This window comes from Salvia hispanica, chromosome 3 (genome assembly GCF_029641045.1).
Source record: "Salvia hispanica isolate PSC_SH4W2 chromosome 3, Shi_PSC_v1, whole genome shotgun sequence".
In the NCBI taxonomy this organism is placed as follows: Eukaryota; Viridiplantae; Streptophyta; class Magnoliopsida; order Lamiales; family Lamiaceae; genus Salvia; species Salvia hispanica.
Window position 1 is genome coordinate 53,134,227 of NC_142694.1, and position 16,227 is coordinate 53,150,453.

Sequence of the window (16,227 nt, forward strand, 5' to 3'; positions counted from 1 at the left end):
TTTTTTAACACACCAATTAACAGGCAAATGAAAGGGCAAATTTGTCTATTGGTAATGGGTGGGGGGCTAATTAGTCATTTTCATTGTATAATTAAATTTCTAATTTTGCCAAAAAATTAGATATTTTAGTTGACGCGAAACGGAAATGCGACTACATAACTTGCAAGTTTCAGTTATTGACGAACAGTAAATTGGTTTTCCTTTGTTTCTGAGGTCCTCATTTCTCCTGTCTCTCTCTCTCTCTCTCTTCTGCATATTGTTGGATTTCTCTCTTCTTCAGTTGAAGTAGTAACCGCCAAATAGCTGATATCTCAACTTCTAGAGATGACTAGTATCTTGGCGAGCCGGCCTCCAGCAAGGCTGCCGGCGACTGGAGACAGTTTTGCCGCTGTTCTGAAAGCTGCTGATTGCAGAATCCTCTGTTTCGGGTATTCGAATTTGGAAACTCACATCCGCACGCGTACTACGCAGCCGCGCGCTAGGAATTCGTGCGTCGTTTTCTCCGGTAAATTGGACGATAGTGTTGAAGGTGATGATGCCTCTGATAGGGAAGAAAGCGGCAGTGATTCTGTGAGTCGAGTTTTTTCCTTTCTTATGTTTTTACTGTTACTTTCCCTTTCCATTTTAAATAAATGTCCGATTATTGAATGGAGCTTTAGAGAATCATAAATGAGTGGTTAACACTATAACCTGAACTCCCGTTGATACTCTTCCGACGCTTTGTAGCTTCCTAGTGTCCTGTTTTGTAACAAAATATTTGCGGTTTGGCAGCTAGTGTTAACGCTTTTAATGTATAGCTCTGATATTTGCTTTTGCAGCCAATCATGAATCTTGACGGAGATGGTAAAGTTTATAATGTATGTTTTGTGATATTCATTCTACATGAGAGCATAAGGAACCATATTTTCTTATGATGCAGCTATACATTGAATTTCATACACACTCCGATAAAACTGATATATCCCACATATTAGAGATTCATGGTGGTCACGAGTGAAGTCGTGACAGGTTAACTGCCCCTCCACACAAATCATTTGTAATTGTTTTATTTATATGTTTATAAACAACAGTTGGAGTACCATAGCCTTTTTCCTTGTATATTCCCAATCAGTGTAAACTTAATTTGTTTTATCTGTAATCAGTACATGACACCGAATACTTTTCCATACGGGTGGCTAGAAAATAAATCAAACCTTTATTATGGCTTCTACTTGAGAATCTTCATTGGCGAACTTATGGAATATATACGATAATTTCTGGTCTTCAGGTTAACAGTGACCTAATCAGGGAAGAGCTTGAAAAAATTGTTGGGAGAGATGATTCCAGTTTCAACGGGATGGATCTTGCAACTCTTATACGGAACAGATATGGAAGGTCTTATGATGTGCAACTAATTAAGAAGGTCTGTTCAGTGTCAATTAGTCTGTTTTTATGCAGTTAGGAAGTACATTCACTTCGCCATGAATGGGCAAAGCCTAATCTGACCATGCACAAAATGCCATATGATCCTAATTGAAACCATTAAGCATTTCCTATTAGTTTGAGGTTGATCTTTTTATTTTATCCCATAGAATGTATGGTGGATGGTTGCATTCACTCTTCCTCATCAAGCATGTTGCATATACAATTATGTGAAGTTCATGTAAACAAATGTTGATCCACAATATAAAGTGAATTGAATTATTAAGAGGAAATAATCAGTTACCTCCTACTGCTGCGCTCATATTCTCATTCTCATGTAGCCCTGCACACATGTTTTGATGTACAGAACTATCCCTGAAAGTGTACTAAAGTTCTTTTGGATGTGTATCGTGAACTGATACAAATCAATCCTATAAACTATATGCGGTGTATTGAATGCACACACAATAGCACCAGCTGCCAAGATGGGTTTGAGTGGAGTTTTTGAATTTACTTGAACTTCACAAAGAAAAAAGTAGGATCTTTAAAGTTAGTAATAAAGTATATAGACCTAATTTGGAAATTGAATTATTCACTCTGTAGTAATTCTGATGTAGAAGGATTGATGGTTGGAAAATTGAAGTCTCACTGAAGTATCAGTGCTCTGCTATATTTCACATTTCCTGCTTCTTACTATTGGGAAACCACAAATCTTAGCAACTTTTTTTATGAATTTCTGATGTTCTTGTGTATAGCATTTAGAACCAAGAGCATATATTTGTGATCTCCAGAAGAGTAAATTTTGGTTCTCCAATACAGGAATTCATGGGCAGAAACCTCCTTGCTTTAAATGTCATGTGGAAGTACATGGAGCAGGTCAGTTGCTTTCTCTGCATTGGCCAATATTAGATTAGGTTGTTGTTGTTTCCTTATGCTGCAACCACATGAGATTTATTTTTTGGTGAAGTGACTGGTTACACTTGATGATTTGATTCACCCATCCACAAATAAGAAAATTATTTTTAAGCACTCTTACCATAAAAATTGGCAAACTTTGCATGCCTTAGATTTAAATAACAGTAACGTTGCTCCTGCTTGACTCCCTTTCTCAACTACTTTTAACTCAAGCTTAGTAAGTATTTCACAATAAAACCTACTATGTTATGTGGAAACATTGAATTTTTAGGTAGTTATACATAGCACTTTAAATTTATATTTCTCTTTAGAAGTGTTTCAAGACAATAAGGATGGAAGTTTTGCATTGGTAAAGGATGTGCGCATCATCATTTATACTTGCAATGACACAAATGAGGTGAATTAAGTAAATAGTACTCCCTCCGTTCCTTCATAGTTGAGTCATTTTTCCATTTCGGGAAGTTCCCTTATAGTTGAGTCATTTCCATATATAGTAACTTTTTCCTCTTTCATACTTTACTCTCTCTTACTTTATTCTCTCTACTTTATTCACTTTTACTTTATTCTCTCTACCTTTTTCTCTTTCTTACTTTTTTATCTATTTATTTAACATACTCAACATTCATTTCTTAAACTCCGTGCCGAAAAGTTCCGCCTCAACTATGAGGGAACGGAGGGAGTAGTAACATCATATTCCACTTTAAAAACATGTCATATACAGTTTGCCTTGGTGATTAAGTAAAGTTCTAGTTTGTTTTCTTTGCCATCTCAACCTCAGCTATGTGTTGCTTGTTCCGTCATAGAGATCATTCCCGTTGACTGAAGAAGAGTATATTTTGAGACTTGATGATGTGGCAAATACTTTGAAATGTTGGGGCGCTGTCTCACATATCCGGAACAGTCTTCAGAAGGTGAAAGAACGGCCTCGGATTGGCAAGGTAAATCCCTGGTTTTTTTAATCTCTTATTTCTACTGCCAACAAGTATCCTACCTTACACCTTGCATGTCTAACTTCTCCTTAACTTAACTTATATGTTCCTTATTCCTTTTTGTCCATCTCAAAGTAATAGCCCGATTACCTTGTAAAAGGTGGCATTATATATCATTTTCCTTTAATATATCCCTACTTAATCTTATTTGCTACTATTAACAATCTTTTGCTTTGGATGAAGTAAATAAGGGTACAGTAGGAAAATTGTGTTGATTTTACTTTTCAAGTAAAATAAATACATTTTCGTAATGTGTAAAAAGGATAAGATGACTTCATTTATGGGATGGAGGAAGCAGTTTAGTTAAAAAATTGTTGAGATCTCAAGTATTTCTTTCATGTAGTGTCCCCTAATCTTTTACATACAAAAATTGTGGTAGTCTTGATTACGTATTCTCCAGTAAACTTATACTTCCAAGGTTCTCAAAAATTGGACATACATATTCTTTTTTGAACTAATCACTTGATGCTTGGTATTCGACTTCTTGTTTGAAACTCGAAAACTGCTATCCATAAGCTGCCAGAAATTTTTTCTCCTTTCTGCCTAATAGAGTGTAGTGCTTTTCATTGATCTTCACTATAGGTGGATTAGGCAAGGGTAACTATCCATTTATAATCTCATAAAAGCCAAATATTAAGCTTCGGAAGAGCACAGTGGGAATCAAACTTGTTTTCAAGGAAGAGTAAGGATGGTCAGTTACACTGGTAGCCTGATTACTCAATTTATGCATCATCCATGTGTACGGACTTGCTTTTCTTGTGCTCAGATAACCATACGGGTAGGGGAGTGGAGGATTATTTTTTGTATCAAGTGTGTCTAATTGGACAAACGACTTCTCATGGAGACATTGTTAGGCTAAGCACTAGAAATTTTGGGGCATTTACAGAATGCTCGTTATGCACAGTTAGATCAGTTGTGGTTGTTTAAGCATATGCCATAATACAATGTGATTTAATGTGTGAGTTAGGAATTAATGTTATCGATCTGCTGGCCTCAAATTTGTGCATTTTGTGCAGGCCGTAAGCATCTTCATAGATATGGACGAGTCTGGGGAGCGAGCAAATGAGTGGATATACAAGTAGGCCTTTCCAAATCCGGTGGATCTTTTTTAACTGTTGCAGGTGCACTATATATGTATGCCACTGGCAAAGCTGGGACACGTTGGTTACTGCTTTCAGATCGTAACATTGAAGGCCTGCTTGATGCAAGTCAATATATCTGGCGATGGTGTTGGAGGTGAGCACATCAGCAAAAGTGATTAGCAATACTTGTGTTTAAAAGTGTGCTATTCTTTCCTTTTCTTTGTAATTCCAAAATGACAAGTATATGTTCTTACACGACAAATAATTGGTACTCTATAATTTAGTGTTATTTATTAATTGTTGCTTAAGTACAGATTCCACAACTTCAGCTGTAAATGTAATGCCCCCTTTTTTACAATTGAAAGGGTCACCATTTTAATGTTTTCAATGACTCAGTTAAGTCCATTATAGATTGTGTTGATTTATATAATGCATCTCCAATAGAGATGCAAAATGCTCCATCCATGAAGAAGAAGAAGAAGAATCTTACCCCAAAACGACCAAAATAAATCTGAATTAGCACTTAAATTTCTGGAGGGGTGCAGCATTTGTGGTATCAACATTCACTAGTGTGCCATATTTCAAAATTATGTGAAAGATTACGTTATGGTATCCTGTACAAATTAATGTGCAATTTTCAATTTGGAAAACACAAACACAAAATTGTGTAATATTTCAGCAATTAAGAATGTGTTTGGCTGAATTTATAATCTCTTGAATGAAAAAATAAACTTCTATATAATTCATGAGTTCCCGAACATATGTTCGTCAATCTTTGCGGTAATTACACAATGCATATAAAATGCTTTCCTACTGCTTCATGCAAGTACAAAAAGTTTAAAGTATGTGTAAATTGTAATAGTACAAAAAGTATTACTTGTTTTTCATTTTAATGCATTTTGTCATGAGTATGTTTAAACTTTAAATGTTGTCAACTCTTTTCTTACACAAAGTACAAGATGTTTCATCATTATTTCATATTAGTGCAAAAAGTTTAATCATTATTTTGTATTAGTACAAAAATTTCGTCTTTATTTCATGTTTTTTACCCTATATACGTAAAGAATAGACGCCGTTTAAACATAAAAAAACGGGATGCATTAATTGAAACATATATGGGGAATGAGAAGTCCAATATACTACTCCCTCCGTCCCGGCTAAGATGACACATTGCTTAACCGGCACGGGATTTTAGGAGTTATTGGTTAAAGTGTTTAATTGGAGAGAGAGAAGGTGGGTGTAAGTATTAAAGTAGAGAGATAAAAAAAGATGAATATTTTAATAAGAGTGAGAAAAAGTGGTTGAGTGTATTAATTGGAGAGAGAAAATTACCAAAAAAGGAAATGTGTCATCTTAGTTGGGACAAACTAAAAAGGAAAACATGTCATCTTAAACGGGACGGAGGGAGTAGTAATATTTTCTTGCAACTTGAAGATTGAGAAGTCAAAAGGGGGATTATCACACAGGGAGGAAACATTTTCAAATGTTCAACAGGGTAGTATAAGGTACTCATATGCGTGTAATGTAACTCAGTTATTTAACTTTATGAAATTTAGATCAGTTTCCATACATTTTTTTCATATTCTCCTCACATGCATGCATATATGTATGACATCTGGAGTCTTTTAAGTTGGCCAAATGTGAGTAAGGTTTTCTTCACATCAAAGTGTTGTAGTCATAGCAGCCATGGCGTCTTAAGTAACGTTCATAAACTTGTTGTCTATATCAGATAAGATGCAAGTGATACAGTTGACATGGGAAAGAGTATCTTATAATTCTTTCTCCAAAAAAGGTAGAAACTAAACAACAATGAACCAAAGGTTTAACTGAAACATTACTAGTGAAAACTTAATACAAAAGTTGCTAACTCAAACCAAACTTACCAACACACTACTAGCATTTTCACAAACAAAACACACATACTCTTGCGTCAACTAAAACAAGTAAGCACGTTTTCACAACTTTCATCTTCGTCATCGCCAAGCTTATATGCGCTGAAATGGTTGACTCTGAACTTCCATTCTCCTTTCACTGGATCATAAGAAACAAACTCGGCACCTTGATCCTCAGCTTTTCTTTTCAGCATCTCTTTGTACTTGCCGATTCTTGGCCCCTCCACATATTGCTGACCTGTCTTCTTATCGAAGCATTTTATGTTTAGGAGTGTAACCTCAGCAGGCTTGTTCAGACCTTGTCCAACGGGGGGTTTCTTGCTCTCATCCATGTAAACTATCACCTCACGATTGTTGAATTGGATCAGAGACTCGAGATCTAGCCTCCGCACATCAGTTTCCCCAAAGAACTTGATGCTACCATATCCATGCCTTCCCACTACAAAATCCTTCACATGGCGACAATAGCCTGGCTCAGCCCTTTCCTTTGCAGCCAACTCCTGGATCCGTGGCTCGGTATAATAGTCAGAGTGGCGGAGCTTTGGCATCAGCGCCTCAATTCCAGCTCCATGCTCATAAACTATAGCAGCTTCACCAGCTCGATGCCCTGTAAGAGTTATGTATGAGTCACCTTTCTCTGTGGAAAGACCATTATGGACACCATTAGCTTTCTGGTTCCCTTTTACAGGATTGGCTTGTTCTTTAGCCAGGCCATTTTCCACCGAATCTTCTCTTGGGGAAGCTGAATTACAAACAATTAATCAGATTGATTCACACATTTTTTATTAAAAGAGAAATGTTAAGTGCATAATGTTGCATAAATAAGAGATCATAACTACAAAATAATATGAAGATTCTTTTGTGAAATTAGCCAAGGTAGTGGAACTGATTCATGATTTCTTTCATATGTTTGCCAATTTTAGCAACTCTTGATGAATCTAGAATGAAGGGATTCGGATACAGAGTAAAAGGCGGATATATCATATGCATTCGCTAATATCTCAAAATACAAAGCATATCGCACAATTGGCATGATAACAATGAAACAAAACAGAGATAGGAAATAAATAAAAGATAAATACTCCTATGATTAAGTGGTCATCCAAATAAAAAGGCCACAGCAAAAATTGCTTAACTAAACTTAAATATTGAACCCTGCAAAAGTAGGGACCAAAGCCTTATTTATAAGACTAAAAAACTGCAACTAGAATAAAACTCTAAAAGGATAAATACTAACTATCCTAAACCAAATCAAACTCTAAAATTTGAACTCATCTCTAATAACTAAATAAATAGTGCTAGTAATATAATCCCTCCGTCCCGCTTTAGCAGTCCCATTGACTTTTCTGCCATCTTTTTGTAAAAATGATAAAAAATAGTTAAAGTGGAGAAATGGTAAAGTAAGAGAGACAATAATGTAGATAAGACTCTTCTATATATTATTCTCTCTCTTAATTTACCATTTCTCCTATTTAACTATTTTTTATCATTTTTACAAAAAGAGGGCAGAAAAGTCAATGGGACTGCTAAAGCGGGACGGAGGGAGTAATAACTAACAAAATCCAATGATGCATATCTGCATCAGATTCTGGCAGCACAAATGAGAGATTAAACATTCAACTCTATAACTAAATTGATGTTGTCAAGAATGTAATTTAACACTAGTAGACATGCAAACAAGTTCCTCCTACTCGGTCTAGCACACAAATTTACATATATATTTTGTTGAGTTGGGCAAGTATAAGATTCTGAACAATTAGGTCATTAAATTTAAGTACCCTTATTAAATGATGCACAACACCATAGCCCAATGAGCAACCACAACAATTCAACGATTTTATCTTTTTTTGAATATAAAAGAAAAGGCATACAACTACTAGATTTAACTTTCAAAGAAGATAAAACAACGAAGAGAAACACAGAATAAAACCTATTTTAAGAACCAGCAGAAATGTTATGTGATGAAAATCTGAAGTACATGATATTAGCAAAATCTCAATGGAAGAAGAGCATATTTACCATCTTTGTTCCTGTTCCCATTCATGGAATTGTAGCCATCATCATGAAGCTCACCTGTTCATTACCAATGAAAATTGGAGATGAAGATAACTACAAAAGTGAACAGATAAACACACTTACAGCCACAAGTCCAGTTAAGCCCTCAAGTAGGGAGGAAAAGATAAAGAGGGGAGAATAACTTAAACAGTATCGCAGGCACGATCTCAATATCCAACCCAACTATGTTATTAGTAAAGCAACAACGAAATGTATGTCTCTAGTAATAGTATTCTGATATGGGATTCAAACTCCATTAATGACAGTCTCAGCAGTCCTTGAGATGGGAATAGATTTAATTGGAATTTAGCTAACCCTCCACGTGAGCTCTGATGAACCATCAATCATCTCCACATATGATACTGATTCTACAGAATCACACCAACAGCACAATATTGACTATTGCATACCAAATGTATGGCTATACTACATTACGGTAATCATTGCTCGCAAAATTTTAGGTCGGATGGAAGGAACAACAGAGCTCAAACTAGAATATTGTCTTCCCAATTTGTTGGATAGATCTTTCAACAAATCAATTTTCAACAATATTACCATGTAATATATCAATAATAACTGAAGCCTCTCACCCCTCCAGTAAAAGGGTTCCAACATCATAGGGAGCATACAAGACATTACATAATCAAGAACATCATTGACAAATTAACATGTTTCAGAATGTCATGAAAAAACATGGAGTCCATCAGGACCTTTATAACCACAGGATCATTCACAGATGTCAGAAATCAGAAATGGATTATCAAAGTAATTAAATAAAAGCACTTTGTGCAAGACAGTTTCTTTTGAGTTCATACACAAGATCAAAAGCAAACACTCAAGTGAAAAGATTTGTTTTATATGTACCAAAACATACAGACATGCATAGAGGACAATGCAAGCTCAAAGAATAACAAGAAATTATGCCAAGGTACTTGTACAAAAATATTCCCACTCATCTTATCCAAACATCTACTTACGTTACCTAGAAATCATGCATAATCACATTATTACTAACAATCCAGTAATAAGGCAAAGAAGATACTGGTATATACCATTTTCACGCATGGGAGTGCCAGTGGTCTTTGTTTTCTCTGCACTGGATCTAGAATGCCACTGTTCCAGTGGACGGATCACTAGAGCTCTTGGATTCTCCCTTGGCACAAACAGAGCATCTGCTTTTGGTGTGCTTGCTGTTTCTTCATCATCATTAAAGAAAGGCACCTGGGAGGATTGGAAAATAGAAGGAACCCGTCTATTAGAAAGCTAATTACCTTAAGCTGCATAAAAAATTGATCAGATAACACATTTGATGCATGTTGATTTTCATTTAGGAGTAATCTAACCTTTGGGCCATTGGATTTAGGGTGATATTTCCTAACTGGAAGCTTTACACGCCTTTGGGAGAGGTGTCGAGATGTTAAAAGAGAGGATATTCTTACAGGAACTGGTTTTTCAACAACCTGTTATAAAAAAAAGATGTATTCACAAAAATGCCCCAAGACATCATGCAAGCTCTCTAATCTGCTCAAGTCCTGTAAAATAATACTTACTGGCAGGCTAGAAATCCCATACTGAACAGAAGGGGAAATCCCCGCGCGACCAATTGACACTTGAGGCATTGTAGGTAAAGTTCCAAAGGGATTTGTAATGGGAGCTGCTTGTGCAGCAACTGCGGTTTGCGTGCCTGGCCTGTAAAATGAAAGCAAAGAAACTCATATCACACAGTACAGGAGGGAGGGATTAAGGTCTGGCCCCACTGAAGCTGGTTTTACAGAGACTTGTATGACACAAAAACCTGCCAATACAATTTCAAGCTCATCATACAATCAAAGAGAAATCCATTATGGCTTCAAAGTCAACAAAAAATTATACTCCCTCCGTCCACGAAAAATAGTCTCATTTTGCCATTTTTGGATGTCCACAAAAAATAGTCCCATTTCAAAAATGGAAACTTTCTCGCATACTTTATTCACTTTTTCTCCTCTCTTACTTTTTCTTTTTTCCTCTCCTACTTTATCTACTTTTTCTCCCATCTCTCTTACTTAACCAATTTCTCATTAAAACCCGTGCCGTCCACAAATGGGACCATTTTTTTGTGGACGGGGGGAGTAAGTAAGATGGGAAGGTGACCGAGGGATAGAGCTAGGTCATGAGACATAAGATAGTCATTCACTGACATGCTTGACCATAAAAACAACCAGAACCAAGGCACCATTCTAAATAACAGAACCTAAGTGTAAACCTAATTGTAGACAGACTGGCATGTTAGATAAGTAATAGGCAATAATAGAGCACATGGCCCAGCAAATAAAATGCAACTTCAACCAGATTCACCCTTCAACAAACCCCTCCACAACAACTAAAAGAAAGAGCAAGAGCATGTACGGTGAATAAATGAGCTAACAAAACTAATCGAAAAGCAAGATCAATCACACAATGAGTATGCATCCAATAATTCTAGTTTTCGTAACTAGTGTGTAAGATAAGAAAAAAGTGACATACGCTTGTCCAAAAGCAGTATTGCTGAACATGCCAGGGGTGCCAGTAAAGCCACTTGGAGCAGCTGCAAAGACAGGATCGTTAAATACTAGGATGCTGCATTGTAAAAGCTACACAGAGAGGAGAGAGAGCACTTGATTATCAGGTCAAACTGAAAATTCACAACAATGATTACCTGCTTGTGACTGGCCAAAATTGCTGAAGTTGAAGCTCCCAGGAGCCGGCTGTGCCGATTGAAATGGAGTAGAAATAGAAGGCTTCAAAGAAATGAAAGGAAGAGTATATTAGAATGACGGAGAGAGAGAGAAACAAGACCAAATAAATTTCTGGATATCAAGAAAAATAATCTCCTACACAAAATGGCAACAAAAAACCTCTATCATCCTCATTCAACATATGTTTGTTTATTCAGTAGCTATCATTCATACATGGCAAAGGACTACAGTACAATTTACGGATTCTCAAGTCTCCATATGCTTACTTAGAAAATTTTATAAAATGTCCATACCGAACTCCTACAATTCAACTGAATATCTAAATATTTTATGTAGCAAATTCACATCCTTCGACAAAGAGATCCCAAGCTTAGCACATAAGCATGGCTCAGAGAGAGATACTTAAATTGCTTTTTGTTAAAGCATATGGCATTATGAAATCAGCTATCATCCTGTTCATTTTGAGTTCACTTGAAAGCCTTGGCTAAGTTTGCTTAAAATATATAACTACAAGCAAGAACAAGAAGAGAAGTCATAAAGAACTCACAGTTGTTTGACCAAATCCCAAGGCGCCACCAGTGCTGCTTGGCAGTGATGAACTGCTTGCAAACAGATTGCCAGTAAAACCCGTAGAGGGTGTAGGAAACAAATTTGACTGACCAAAACCTGAGGTAGTTTGACCAAATGCAGTTGTCTGTCCAAAAGGTGAACTACTCTGTCCAAGTGTAGGTGTCGTTGACTGGAATAATGGGGAAGACTGAGTGTTACCAAACCCCAAGCTGGTACCAAATGCAGTTCCAGTCCCCTGTGATGATGAAGACCCAAAAATAGATGGTGATCCGAAAGGAGATGGGCTTGAAGAGTTAAAAAGAGAAGAAGAGGTATTGGCTCCAAATGGTTGAGCTGCACCAAATAAGGAGGTTGTTGTTGTTGATGATGTAGAGCCAAAAGGGTTAGTTGTATTTGATGTTCCAAAAGGTGAAGAACTAAAGGCAGAACCAGTTGAAGGTGCAAAGCCTGAATTGTTAAACGCTGGTGTTTTAGGAGCGAATAGATTGGAAGGTGTTGAAGATGAAAAGGGATTTGTGGATGACTGGCCAAATGAAGGAGTAGGTGTGGCTGAAAATGGAGCAACAAATCCAGGAGCAGCAGTAGCCTGACCGGCAGGAGCTGGCCCTCCTGATTTTTAACAGAAAAAAAAAAAAAACATTCAGCTACATATTAGTAATAAATTCTCTTTTGGGCAAGAATCATAAATTTAAACCAGAAGAGCACCTTTATCTCCTAACTGGTAGTCCTCCCATCTAAGTTCTTCATGGCTTTTATCTTTATAGACCGGCATGGCTGAGATAGATTCTAGCTTTCCAGCAGGCTGTGTACCTGTGGCACCATCTGTCTCTGGTGTTGCTGAGTATGGAGTTACTCTACTCCCGCCCCGTTGCCCTCCAAAAGCAGTCTGGCCAAATCCTGAGTTACCAAATGCAGGCGTTGTAGTCTGAGCTCCTGTAACAAATTATTCAAGCGAATAGTCAGAAGTAGCAGTTGCTGACATTGTTTTTAAACCTGCTCTACTTGATATTGTTCCCACACAAGTAGCAAAATTTATTAGGACTTTTTTGCAAAGGAAAATGAACAAACTAAGTTCAAAGTTTCATGTATGGAAAGCAAGTGCAAGTCCCTTACACTAGCTTAAATGGAATTGATCACCACAGAAAAACAAATTAGCCAGTTTATGACATGTGATTCTCAAATTTACTCATTCAAATACGTTTTTTTCTGCTCAACTAAAACAAGGTAAGACAATCTACTCAGTATAAAGATACATTCATGAATAGGACTTGACTTTAGAATGATACATTCGGACATGGAAAGCCAGCTTACCAAATGAAGTACTTTGAGCTCCAAAGGATGATGTTGCACCAAATGGACTACTTCCAAATGCAGAAGTTGATTGGCCAAATGCGGATGTTGATTGGCCAAATGCAGGACTTGATCCGAAATTAAATGACGGAGTACTTGAAGCACCAAATGCAGAAGTGGTTGTGGCACCAAAAGCCGGACTGCTTGTTGCACCAAAAGCAGGAGAAGCTGTGGCGCCAAAAGCTGGCGTGCTAGAAGCCCCAAATGATGGAGTGGAAGAAGCACCAAATGCTGGAGTGCTTGATCCAAAAGGAGAACTTGACGCACCAAAGCCACCACTTGTGCTGCCAAATGTTGGGCTTGCAGTAGAACCAAAGGCAGGGGTGCTAGTTGCACCAAAAGCTGGAGTACTGGGTGCCCCAAATGCAGGACTACTTGACGCACCAAAGGCAGGTTGACTAGGAGCACCAAAAGGTGTTGATGAGCCAAATAAATTGCTCCCAGAGGCAGGCTGTGATTGCTGGAATGAACCACCAAAAGGACTTGATTGAGTAGTATTAGATCCAAAACCACCAAATGCGGGCTTCTGTCCAAATACTGAGGACCCTATAATTCAAAAAAATTTGGCTCAACACAAGTATGTTTGAAGAATATTAAAGGAATTAAAAGATGATGATTATTCATGAAACATGTCTGATAAGTGAAACTCTTAGTCGATTTAAGGATAAATAAGTCCATGATTTTGGTTATCATGAACTTCATCAGTTAAAAATATTAATTCGTTTACGTTTTCCATTTGTGAAAATTGTCTTGAATTTCAGGACTCACCAGTGAACCACATAATGTATTTCAAGGTCCACATGCTTTATATTGTTTGAGTGTGGGCAATGATATATCCATTCATTTTTAGGTCAAGAAATTAGCAAACAGAATCTCACCCAAAGCAGGGGAAAAACAATTCATGTAAACACTAGGTTGAGAACATGATAACAGTGGTAGCGGTTATGAAGAATGAAGAATGAAGATTGAAGAATGAAGAAATTTGAAATTAACTGAATAAAATTATCATTATTTTTAAAGTTTAATGTTGATAAAAAGAGGGAGAAGGAGAAAAAACGAAGCGTAGAAAATTGCGGGCCAAATTCTCTAAAGAAGACAAATATTAGTATTTTTTAGGGTTAGTCTTAAGGACATCTAAGCCATTTATCTGAAAGAGAAAAACAGCCTAAGTTTTTTGCCTCGCTCCATTCTCACAAAACCATCATACGAGAAGGCAATATGCTGGATTTTCTGATTTTGAAACGCATATGTATAAGCACAATTCTAAAACCAGGGTGTATAGACTGCAACTTAGTATAATACAAAAAAATTTAATAAATGCAAAAACACTTGCTTCAAGCAAATAACGGATACTGGGCCAACCATATTTTACACCTAGTTCATGTCATCAATACAGCTACTCACCACCAAATGCTGAAGATGTGTTTCCAAATGCAGACCCTGTGGAAGCTCCAAAGGTTGGGGTTGCACTTCCAAAAGCAGGTGATGAGGAAGCACCAAAAACAGAAGTGGATCCAAAAGGAGAAGAAGATTGGGCACCAAAAACACCAGTAGACATGCCGCCAAAAATAGAACCCCCTGTCTGCGAGCCAAAAGGGCTAGTATTGCCACCAAAAGGTTTAGGGGCAAAAGGATTGTTAGTAGCGCTGCTAGTTTGCCCAAAAACAGGTTGAGACCCAAATGGGCTACTAGACGACTGCCCAAAAGCTGCAACAGAACAAGGAAAAGTCAGGATGTACAAGCATAAACAAGAGCATACTGTATGATCTTCAATTGTGTATTCTCCCATTTGTCAAATAAACAATGAAACATTTGATCTCGCGTATGACTTTATAAGTAATACTTTTGAGGGCTCAGGAACACAAATAGATCACATTGAAGAGTTAAATGATGGCATGGTAATTCATAAAGAAGTTAGTACAAAGGATTAAAGTTGTCCTTACACAGATGAGAAGTTGGAGAATGACTCACTCACTAGATTTGATGTACAGATTCTATAGGATATAAGACCTTAGCAAATGTAAATCTTATCGTATGTGTTCCTCAAAAATTTCCCTCAAAACAAGCCTCTTGGCTACATGTCTTTATTATTCTCCCTGATCTAAACATCCTCTCCTTATTCATCATATAAATTAAGAGAATAGTAAGCCCTAAGCAGCATTAGGTCATGTACGATGCTCGGATGAACTGTTACCATAACACGACAAAATAAATTCATTAGCATCCACAATCATGCACATACCCAATACCATTATCATTACCTAAGCAATACTTGACAAACTCGCGTTAGGAATTTGTTGTAAATAATATATGGATTCAAAGGTGTAAAGAGGCGGCATAGACATCCTTCTTAAGCAGAGTTTTCCACAGAAAGATACCAGAGTAGAATAACCAATGTGGCAATATAAAATAATCAAAAGAATAACCAATGTGGCAATACAAAATAATCAAATACTACAAAACTGACTAAGTTAGGGGATAAAGCACTTACGGTTGCTTCCGAACATTATTCTTCAGAAAAAAGAAAACCAGTAGTGCGTATTCTTTTATCTGGAATCTGAACAGCAAGTAGGAAAACAGACCTATTCAGAACATCAATAAACGAAATTCAAACACGCATCCCCAATACAACAATCAGTTCAATGAACAAATAAACACCGAGGTATCGACATTATTATAATTTGCCACAACACAAGCAACATTAAGATGACAGAAGCAGCATTAACACGATACTGAGCGGTAAACAAACAAATCAAATAACTGTAGCTAGAAGAAGAATGAAGATCATCGGAATACAAAATTAGTTTTACACGAAGAGCGGGGAGATACCTTGGACGAAAATCCGGGGAGAGCGAGGGATCCACCGGCAGAAATCGACGAGCAGGGTCGCGTAGACAAGCAGCGAAGAGTTGGAGAAATGTAGAAAGAAAAGACGAAAATCAATTATTTTAAGAGAATGGAACCGACTATTTGGGGATCGATCGCGTAAGATTTAAGATGGGCTTTTAGAGTTGTTATGGGCTCCCTTTTTTTTTTCTCAATTGTTGGTTTGGAATTTGGATTGTGGAAATACGGTTTCTATCAATATTTTATTTACTATAGTATTTTTATGGTTTCAACATTAGGATTCTTCGTACCAGCTACCAAGGACATTTTTACTTTTGAGTCTCCGGCGGTATCCTATCTTAATTCTGGCATTTCAGTTTTGAAAATTAAGTATTTTATATGTATTTATTAAAAAGACATTTATGTAATTGTT

General features: G+C 36.9%; 2 protein-coding genes across 3 annotated transcripts; one reads left to right on the forward strand and one right to left on the reverse strand.

Moving 5' to 3' along the window:
• Nucleotides 1-197: 197 nt before the first annotated feature.
• Nucleotides 198-4,775, forward strand: LOC125208893 (uncharacterized). The gene is made up of 5 exons (XM_048108405.2): nt 198-570; nt 1,268-1,402; nt 2,221-2,277; nt 3,120-3,254; nt 4,322-4,775. The coding sequence occupies exons 1-5, from the start codon at nt 325-327 to the stop codon at nt 4,385-4,387; spliced, it is 639 nt and encodes a 212-aa protein (XP_047964362.2). The 5' UTR covers nt 198-324; the 3' UTR covers nt 4,388-4,775.
• A 1,306-nt stretch (nt 4,776-6,081) lies between these two features.
• LOC125212228 (nuclear pore complex protein NUP98A-like) lies at nt 6,082-15,946 on the reverse strand. 2 transcript variants are annotated; one of them, XM_048112328.2, is made up of 13 exons: nt 15,798-15,946; nt 15,460-15,525; nt 14,373-14,675; nt 12,930-13,514; nt 12,324-12,551; nt 11,596-12,227; nt 11,009-11,090; nt 10,837-10,897; nt 9,885-10,023; nt 9,678-9,794; nt 9,387-9,555; nt 8,299-8,352; nt 6,082-7,021 (listed from the first exon to the last, which is right to left on the reverse strand). In XM_048112328.2, exons 2-13 carry the CDS (start codon nt 15,473-15,475, stop codon nt 6,318-6,320), a joined length of 3,090 nt encoding a protein of 1,029 aa, XP_047968285.1. In that variant the 5' UTR covers nt 15,476-15,525; nt 15,798-15,946; the 3' UTR covers nt 6,082-6,317. The 2 variants fall into 2 exon arrangements, with proteins under 2 accessions (XP_047968285.1, XP_047968286.1); XM_048112329.2 differs by having other exon boundaries at nt 15,460-15,550; nt 15,798-15,931.
• Nucleotides 15,947-16,227: the final 281 nt, after the last annotated feature.

Excerpts from the sequence above, each read along its gene's own strand:
- LOC125208893 (XM_048108405.2), top strand. The coding sequence starts at position 325 with ATGACTAGTATCTTGGCGAGCCGGCCTCCAGCAAGGCTGCCGGCGACT. Across the intron at positions 1,403-2,220 it reads ATGTGCAACTAATTAAGAAG|GAATTCATGGGCAGAAACCT; the intron begins GTCTGTTCAGTG and ends TCTCCAATACAG. Across the intron at positions 2,278-3,119 it reads TGTGGAAGTACATGGAGCAG|AGATCATTCCCGTTGACTGA; the intron begins GTCAGTTGCTTT and ends GTTCCGTCATAG.
- LOC125212228 (XM_048112328.2), bottom strand. Across the intron at positions 12,552-12,929 it reads AGCTCAAAGTACTTCATTTG|GAGCTCAGACTACAACGCCT; the intron begins GTAAGCTGGCTT and ends AATTTGTTACAG. Across the intron at positions 11,091-11,595 it reads TGGGATTTGGTCAAACAACT|CCTTCTATTTCTACTCCATT; the intron begins GTGAGTTCTTTA and ends ATTTCTTTGAAG.